At 40.5% G+C, this 9,822-nt stretch overlaps 1 protein-coding gene across 1 annotated transcript in view; it reads right to left on the bottom strand.

The window, feature by feature from the left end:
* The window catches only part of LOC133999273 (myosin phosphatase Rho-interacting protein-like), a 33,684-nt gene that overhangs the window by 12,493 nt on the left and 11,369 nt on the right, over positions 1-9,822 (bottom strand). The window contains 1 exon segment of the mRNA XM_062438460.1: positions 8,157-8,265. Within this exon segment, the coding sequence (XP_062294444.1) occupies positions 8,157-8,265 (109 nt within the window).

The following is a 9,822-nucleotide window of genomic DNA, read 5'->3' as shown; positions in this document are numbered from 1 at the left end:
GCTTTTCTACACTGCCTGTTAAACTCTTACTCACATCGCCAGTGAACTGCACACGGATGACTGCATTTGGCCATGGAATGCATGAAAAGGTTTTAGAGGCTACATAATCCCTGATACTTCTTGGCTTTTTTGTGTTAACGTTTTTTGAAATGATGCATCAAGTCCAAAAAAACAAAACTCTGAGAGATTCCTGCATGCTTGTTATTATCTGGTTTCATGCTGGCTAATAGAACTGCTTTAACAGCACGTATCAAGAGTCTCTTTCAAGTCTGGATTACATAGCTTTAAATGAGACAAAAGTGCGTTTTTCTGTTTACTTGAGCCGCTGCTATTCAAAAGATTCATTCTTCCCGAGTTATATAACCACTTTAATGGGAAAAAATGACCACTTTAACCGTTACAGAGCATTCTTTGTATTTTTTTAGGCATTTACATTGAAAACTATCCAAGGACACAACACACGGAGGAACACTGTGCTCTGGCTGCTGTGTGAACTTCTCCTCTTTGGACGGACCACAGCAGCAGAGCCAGTCCTGCTCACGCTAATGTTTGACTGTCACTGAGTCATTCACTGACTGACTGAGTGATGAAGTTACTCCATTGGTCAATTGAACTCAGAAGTATCTCAAAATGCATTTCATACAAATCGGCGGCGATCAGTGATAGTGGAGATTTTGATTCAGGCCAAAAGCTCCCCGGTAGGACTATTAAAATGTCATTTTTATTAAGTTTTAATATATTTTAAGGTGATAAAGATTCCCAATATGTCATCAGTTTTTCCAAATAATGTCTATTTTGGATATTTTCTCCAATGTTGTTCATTCGTCATCTCTTATTTGGGGTTTTTTATTTGTATATTTTTGTCATAGAACTGAATATCTTTGTTTTTCTTTCATTTCTGCCTCTTTGTTTGTATTGTGTTACATTCCATGAAAACTTTTCGTGCCGTGTAAACTCAAAATTTGGCTTCGATCAAAGCCAAAAAGCTCGGCACGCTTCCTGGGGGCTCGGTCGCCACTTCCTGTATCTGTCGTTTGAAATTCGAAGCCCCTCAAGCGTTTCACATACGCCGTCAAGCCAAATATGAGGTTTTGATCTAGTCTTGTTTCTTCCCAAACAACAACCGCTGCAGAGAGAGAGAGAGAGAGAAAGAGAGAGAGAGAGAGAGAGAGAGAGATGAGAGAGAGAGAGAGAGAGAGAGAGAGAGAGAGAGAGAGAGAGAGAGAGAGAGTGAGAGTCTGTCCTGTTTTGTGAAGAAGCCTCATCGCTCAGAAGCTGGTGGGATGAAGGGGGGGATGGGGAGGAAGAGAGGAAGAAGCTGCCCTGGGAATCTCAGCTCAGGGGTTTGAATGGACTCCGGACAGGGCCCCCTTTTGACCTTCTCCTGGCTACCAAAACAAACGCACCCAAAGACACATAAATCATCACACGGGATGAAATGTTGGAGAAAAAAAAGACAAATCCTCTGGAATGAGCTTGTGTGTTTAATCAAAGCTTAACAGCTGCCAGATTGATGACCATCTGTGTTGCACTGTCAGAATAAATGTACTGTGTTCGTACTCTATAGTTTCCTACATCGGCTTTGGTTGCTGGAGGTTGTGGGGGGTTTGGGGGGGTTTGAAGGAGAGGGGTGGGGTGTTTGACAAAGGTGGCTCCGAAAAAAAGTTTATTGTTAAAAAAGGCCTGTCTTGAATGAGACTAACAAACTAAAGCAGATTTAAAATGGGTTTAACGGAGGGAGCCAACTCAGAGCCGATGCGAGCAGAGTGAGTCACGCCTGGAAACACGAACCTGTGACAACAAGCACAGATCACTTCAATTCATAGTGGAAGAAAACAAGACATGAAAAGACAAAACTGCAATGTTTGCGGCCACAGAGCACAACACATTAGAGCCGTTCCCCAATGTTCTTTCCTCAGGGTCTAAACCCTCCCCCCCCCGATAGAGATCAGGACACGATACACATTGACTAACTTATCACCCTCTCTGTATTTCCATCCATCTATTAGGCCTGTCAGTGGGTTGAAACTCACAATCTTCTTGACTGTATTAAACACTACAGCTCTTTTACAATATGAAAACTTAAATATGTCGACTTTTGAGACTTTGGACTGACAGTGGTTGATGTTTTTTGCATAGACTGTATATAAGAAATGGACGTAACATCCATGACGTCACCCATTGGTTTGTGGACTGCTGCTCGGAAGCGAAAAGTTTCGGATCTAAGCAGCGCCATCTTGAAAGATTTCCGGTGCATGCCGGGTAAAAATTTTAAAAAATGGATTCTACTTATATGGGCATCAGGAGGGGCATGAGGCGCCCTCCTGAACCTGTGAACCAATCAACCTGTCAATCACCACGTAGCCACGCCCTAATGCATACCCTGCTTTATCGTCAAATATAAAATCAGGGAGGCCAAAATGTCACAAATGAACATCATACTGCATTGAAGAAGGCTTTAAACTAGCGATTGAGACCATAAACACATTTTGAAAACGTTTACTGAGGTTAGTATTAGGTAGTATAGAGACGGAAGTCCTTTTGACACCAAAACGGTCGCCCCCTGGTGGCCTTTTGATAGAATGCAGTTTTAAGTTACTTCCGCGTTCGCATCATTTCAGAGGACCGGAACTTTTTTGTTATTTAATGGCGGCTTGCCCTTCTGGATTGGAGAGTTGAACGGTGTGTAAACCTACATCACCTGAACTCCTCTGCAACATTTCTCTTATACCTCATGTCATGTGACTCCTTTGCAGTGTAATTTGAAGTGTCTGTTTCTCTTTTTGATATCTAGGACAGTTTAAAAATACACGCTCAACTGTTTCCTGTGGTTCACAATGTTCACATCTACCTGTAGCAAGATTATTCATTATGTCTAATGGACTGTTCACGTCGTCCTCCTTTCTCCTTTCTATTGCTTCCCCTCCATTACCCAACTTTTCTATGAATGCTGTTGTTGTTGTATGAGCCCTTATTTCCTCCATCTCACTTTTCCAGCAACTTCTTTTCCATTTCTGATTTGATTATTCTCATGGACTTGTTATTTTACGACCATGCTTATTTCTCCTTTTGCATATTTATCTACCAGCTCATTTCCATCCACGCCCAATACGTGCAGAAATCCACGTGAATCTAATTACTATTTGCCCTCTTCAATCTGAATATTGTTTGAGCTATGTTAAGTACCATGTCTTGCTTTGCATGCATGCATGACTGCATGTGTTTAATCCTTGTTTGCACAACTGGAATCAGAACCTATCGAGTCTTTGATTGGTTTGACTTTTTCTCTTTGCAGCTTGGAACTATAATTGTTGTTCTCTAAGGCTGTTTTCGACTGTGTCAGTGATCAAACCAAACAGCCAATCAAAGGTCATGGTCAGTATTTAAAGAGACAACAGCCTCTATATAATCCATTCTCACCTACAAAGTCTCAAGAGTCTACCTGACAAGCGAGCGTTGAGCAGTTGCAGGTATGTTGGGAGTTTGTAACATGCGGCCCGATGCTTGTGGAGCCAAATTTGGACAACGAGGTAGAAATGGTCCCTTAAGAAGATGATTTTCTGCTCTTAGATACTGTTATGTGTGCTATTATCAAATCCACGCCCATGGTTTTTCTATGTGTGTGGGTTCTGAGAGTTATGAAACACCATACAGACTAATTAAACTTTTGGCAGCGTGTTGTAGACCAACTCCTCTGTTGGCTCATTTTGTGGCAGCGCCTCACTAAAAATCATGTCATTGCAGGTTCAAGATCAGTGTTTCGTAGTATCTGATTGGATCCCAGCCAAGTAATTTATTTCATAGCCTGAAAATATAGTAATTAGCATTTTATCAAAGTTAAAGGTCTGTATTGGGTGGACTTTAACAGCTTCCACATGGTACGAATACTGTTTAATTACCTTTCATTTGATTCAATTTATACAGCCACAAGTTAAAGTTGTTTATATCATCTCAATTTTTAGTTTTGTGTATTTTATTATGCAATTTAAAAGCTCATAATATGGTGACTGGAATAAAAATAAAGATACTTTGGACTGAAAATTGTTTTAAATACATAATAATTGCAGCCGGTAAATAAAATGATTAACTTGGATATTTCAGGGAAGAACTTAAACCTCCTGTTGTCCTCCTGAGTCAAATTGACCCCATCTCATCTTCCTTCCTCCCTCTTTCTTTAATTTTTTCTTTGCTCCCTCCTCCTTCCATACTTCTTTCCTCACTTCCTTCCTTCCTTCCTCCTTTCCTTCCTCCTCTCCTTACTCCTTTCCCTGCTCCTTTCCTTCCTTCTTTCCTTCCTTCCTTCATTCCTTCCTTCCTTCCTTTTTCCTTCCTTCCTTCTTTCCTTCCTCGCTCCCTCCCTCCTTTCCTTTCCTTCCTTCCTTCCTTCTTTCCTTCCTTCCTTCTTTCCTCATTCCTTCCTTCCTTCTTTACTTCCTTCCTCATTCCTTCCTTCCTTCTTTCCTTCCTTCCTTCTTCCTTCTCTCCTTACTCCTTTCCTTCCTTCTCTCATTACTCCTTTCTTCCTTCCTTCCTTCCTTCCTTCTTTCCTCATTCCTTTCTTCCTTCCTTCTTTCCTTCCTCCATCCCTCCCTCCTTTCCTTCCTTCTCTCCTTACTCCTTTCCTTCCTTCCTTCTTCCTTTCCTTCCTTCTCTCCTTACTCATTTCCTTCCTTTCCTTCCTTCTCTCCTTACTCACTTCCTTCCTTCCTTCCTTTCTTCCTTCCTTCCTTCCTGAGGACAACAGGAGGGTTAATGGGTTAAACACGGTTTCTGTTTGCAGCTCCAGGTTAGTCATGAAGGAAAAGGTGACGTAGGTGACATTTATTTAAGCGTCCTACATGAATGGCTTAATTAGTAATCTGGCTTTATGTAACATCATCCCTCTGAACTGTTGTTGCTTCATGTTTTTGTTTTGTTTTGTTGCTGTCAAGCAGACACAGACACTAAGCTTTAGTCACCTTGTTAATCACTAGGCTTTAGTCGGACAACACAAAGTGACTATCATTCACAAACAGATGTGCACTTAGAAAGGTGCTGCAGACGGAGGCGCTACTTTTTTTCTTTTCCCGGTTTTTAGGGCTTCCTTCTTAGTTGATCGAGTTCAGTGAATATGTGCTAACAGGCCGTCACGTGATTGTGCAGGTTGGGTTTTTTTGTGGCAGAGTTTTTTAAATTCCTGTAGAGAGTCCTTCAACGAGGCACGGCTCCCAACATTTACGCCGTGTCTTGTTCGAGTTGAGATGAATCCCTGGAAAAAGTCCGTAAGAAGGAATGCAGCTGCCCAGATTACAACACACACATCACACACACACACACACACAACTAAAAATGACTCGGGGGCATCAAAACCAGTTCTGTTAACAAACAAAATGCAGCACTTGGATGAATCACTGCCTTGCTCCCACCTGCTGACACATGAACCCACTCACACACACACACACACACAGAGCCAGAAGAAACACATGCCTTGACACGGCAAACATTTCATGCCAAACTCTCATCCCCATGATTTTTAAGCGCTTTAAAACACGGGACCGAATGTGGACTGTGAGGACTTGAATGAATCAGGATCCAAACGGTCTCAGTGTGGAATGTCAGAGGAGTCCAGACTTCAACATAGAGCGGGATCAGGTCGGAGCTGCGTCATTCAAGTGACGTCTTTTTCTTGGCGTAACACCTGGTTGTGTGAATCATGTTCGAACCAGTTCAGCCCGCAGCCAAGCCCAGTACAGGTTGGATACAGCTGGATACGGTTACTGGTTTCAATCATGATTCATGACCGGCTCATGTTGGGATTAATCAGCATTACACGTTTATGATTATTGCTATCATATGGCAGAAAAAAGGCAGTGAAATCTATATTTAAATGTAGTTTTCCACACAGAATAAAACTCTCCTTGGGCTGAAAAAAGTCTGACAGCTATCTCATAAATCTGAGTGGTTTAAAATAAGTTTATAAGACTTTTCAGCTTCTGAAGGATTACCTCACATCATAATTCTTCCTAAAAGTTTTTACATTGCTTTCTAATCTTTTAACTTACTTTATAACTAAAAGGTCTGTATATATGTTCTTATTTATTCATGCATGTGTCTGTATGAGCTACTAGATACCTGAATTTCTTTCTATCTATCTATCTATCTATCTATCTATCTATCTATCTATCTATCTATCTATCTATCTATCTATCTATCTATCTATCTATCTATCTATCTATCTATCTATCTATCTATCTATCTATCTCTCTCTCTCCCTCCTTCCTTCCTTCCCTCTCTCTCTCTCCCTCCCCCCTTCCTTCCCTCTCTCTCTCTCTCTACCTACCTACCTACCTATCTATCTATCTATCTATCTATCTATCTCTCTCTCTCTCTCTCCCTCCCTCCCTCCTTCCTTCCTTCCTTCCTTCCCTCTCTCTCTCCCTCCCTCCTTCCTTCCTTCCCTCTCTCTCTCTCCCTCCCCCCTTCCTTCCCTCTCTCCCTCTCTCTCTCTCTACCTACCTACCTACCTACCTACCTATCTATCTATCTCTCTCTCTCCCTCCCTCCTTCCTTCCTTCCTTCCTTCCCTCTCTCTCTCTCCCTCCCTCCTTCCTTCCTTCCCTCTCTCCCTCTCTCTCTCTCCCTCCCCCCTTCCTTCCCTCTCTCCCTCTCTCTCTCTCTCTACCTACCTACCTACCTACCTACCTACCTACCTATCTATCTATCTATCTATCTATCTATCTCTCTCTCTTTCTCCCTCCCTCCCTCCTTCCTTCCTTCCTTCCTTCCCTCTCTCCCTCTCTCTCTCTCTCTCCCTCCCTCCTTCCTTCCCTCTCTCCCTCTCTCTACCTACCTACCTACTGTACCTACCTACCTATCTATCTATCTCTCTCTCCCTCCCTCCTTCCCTCTCTCTCTATCTATCTATCTATCTATCTATCTATCTATCTATCTATCTATCTATCTATAATAAGGTTAATTTCTTTCTGTCTTCCTCTGTTTTCAATGTCTTTGTACATATTTCTGGTATTTTGCCAACTTTTAATATATTTAGGTTATTTAATTTCTGGATCGCAAACCTCCTGCAATTCAAAGGGGATGTATGATACTTTTTGGGATTTCCTGTCAAGTATATACAGTTATAATGTTGGATGTTTTCTGTTAAACATGCTAAGGCAAGGCTAGCTTCCCCCCCTCTTGTTTCCAGATGCTCCCTGCCTCTTTATCTTTACTGTACATACCTCAGAATAGTATCAATCTTCTCATCTAAGTCTTGGAAAGAAAGTGAATGAGTGTGTTTTTTTTAGCATGTACTGGCTGATCTATTATATCAACACCTAAAGGAGTGACATAAGTGTTGTTTTTCACAGTGACAACAGAAATTATGCAACGTGTTGTTTTAGTGGGTTTAAAGTTGAGCAACTATGCTGTTACACAAAACATGCATCCTGGCTTTAAAAAGGTATTCAGGGAACATCGAGCTGGGAGGAAGTTTTAGTGGAAGACCCAGAGCATACTGGAGAGATTATGTAGTCTTTATGGCTTGGAGACACCTCGGGATCCCCAAGGAACAGTTAAGGGACTCCCAGTGACTCAACCACAGGGTGTCTGCATATTTTTTAAGTACAATTTAATGACTTTTAAGACCTTGTCAAAACCTCTTTAAGTAAAAAATAATACCGCTGCTGCTTCTTGCATTAAAGCTGCTCAGCAAACAGCGGTGGAGTAAATATTTAGATCCTTTACTTGTGTAAAAATACTAATGTCACTCCAGTAATAGTCTGCATTACCACATGTGACTGTTGTACTCATACATATTATATATTATGAGACATATAATAATGCAAAAGCAGGATTTTACTGTTGTAGTGGGTTGAAATGGAGCTAATTTTGAAGTGATAAATAAGTTAGGACTGCAACTAAATGATTAGTTTCATTATATACTGATTATTTTTTACTTTAATTAATAAGCTGATTGGTTGGTTTGTGTAAAATAATCAGAAAATAATGATAATGATGATAAATAACCAAATTTAATGCCTTAACTCTTACAATTCCAGCCATTTTATGAAATTTTTAGACCTTGAATATCTAAATTTAAGACATTTTAAGACTTTTCAAGGATCAGCAGGGACCCTGAACCAGCCTGTGTAGTGTTTAATGTGTACCGGTTCATTTACCTCTCGCTTGTTGGTACGGGCTTCACTCCTGCCCTTCCTGAAAGCAGCTGTTCCCTCTTCCTGCTGCTCTTTCTTGGTGGCCTCCAAACTCAGCAGCCTCTCAGTCAAGCTGGAAAAAAGCATGAACAACTAATTAGTGGAAAGAAAAAAATCACCTGTGGATAAAGACACTGTATGTGTGTGTGGCTTCCCCGAGCCTGCTCACACACACACACACACACACACACACACACACACACACACACACACACACACACACACACACACACACACACACACACACACACACCCAGGTGGGCTCTGACATCATTTCGACCAGCATAACACTGAGGATGACAGCTTGATAATGGACTCCAATCTGCACCTGTGCAGCAGAAAAGAGCCGAGAGGACGCTCAATAAAGCCCAGACCCTTCTCTGCTAATGTTGCCGTTGAGAGACTAAATAAGAACTGACATCCTTCGCACCGGTGTCAGAGGTGCTTTGTGTGGAAGCAGAGCAGATATTACACAGGCCCGATACCCTGAGGAGGTAACCCGATATAATGTATGTATAAACAGACTGTCGAAGGATGAAAAGCAGTTAAAAAGTTGGGTTTAGAAGCAGTGGACATCTGTTAGGAGTATATGTGAGTTTTGATGATTTCATGCAACCATTCATGTATTTATATGCTTTTAATTAAATGGGAAATTTTTAAACGTGCTTATTTGTTGTTGGCTGTTTATGGAGTTGGTTTTGACTGCAGTTTTTCATTATATTTCACAAAAGCTACAATCTTACAAACTGAAACTTGCAGGGGGAAAAAACACAAAATGCCTTCTTTAGTTTCTCCAGTTTTTTGGTTTGTCCATTCTGGGCTACTGTAGAAACATGGCGGTCTAATATGGCAGTCTCTATGGATGAAGACCCGCTCCTTATGTAGAAATAAAGTGCTCATTATAAAGTAACTTAAACACAATTATCCTTATTTTCAGGTGATTATACACTAATTAAAACATACTTATGAATCTTATATTTTCCTTTTTTGACAAGTCTGTTCTGCTACATGCTGCTAAATTCTACAAACTGCACCTTTAAGTATTAGAAAATGTAAAAAGTACAATAAACTACATCTAAATCTGGTGCTGAAATGATTAGTAAAGGTCATCATCTATCAAAATTGCATTGTTAATGAAGTAAAAATACCAAACATTCTCAGATTATAGCTTCTATAAAAAATTACAGCTTTTTGTGCTACCATTCTGACAAAATAGTAGTTTGAGTTGTGGTAACTTATAACTGGTATTTGTCCTTTATTCTTGGAAAAAAATTATACCTCCGCGACTAAAAGAACTGAAAAAAGTTGTTTCTAAATGAAGACTCAACTCACAAACAGGAAGTGATTTAAAAGGTAAATAGTCAAAGTTATTCATGTCATTGTAGCTTAGTTAGCTTTTAGCCAATAAGCCGTACAACTCGCTACGACACTGTTTTGCTAGTTTGCATTTGCTTCGTTCTTTGCTACGAAGTGACGTCAATATCATTAGTAACATTATTGGAAACAAGGATGGGAGTTTTAGCTTCTTCTTGATCATAAATGACAAGCTTATCAATTTATCTATAAAGGAAATCACACATAAATTCAAATTAATATGATGTAACTGAGTCAAATTTAGCAAAATAGCAAA

This window comes from Scomber scombrus, chromosome 18 (genome assembly GCF_963691925.1).
Source record: "Scomber scombrus chromosome 18, fScoSco1.1, whole genome shotgun sequence".
NCBI lineage: Eukaryota > Metazoa > Chordata > Actinopteri > Scombriformes > Scombridae > Scomber > Scomber scombrus.
This window is presented reverse-complemented; position numbering and strand designations above follow the sequence as displayed.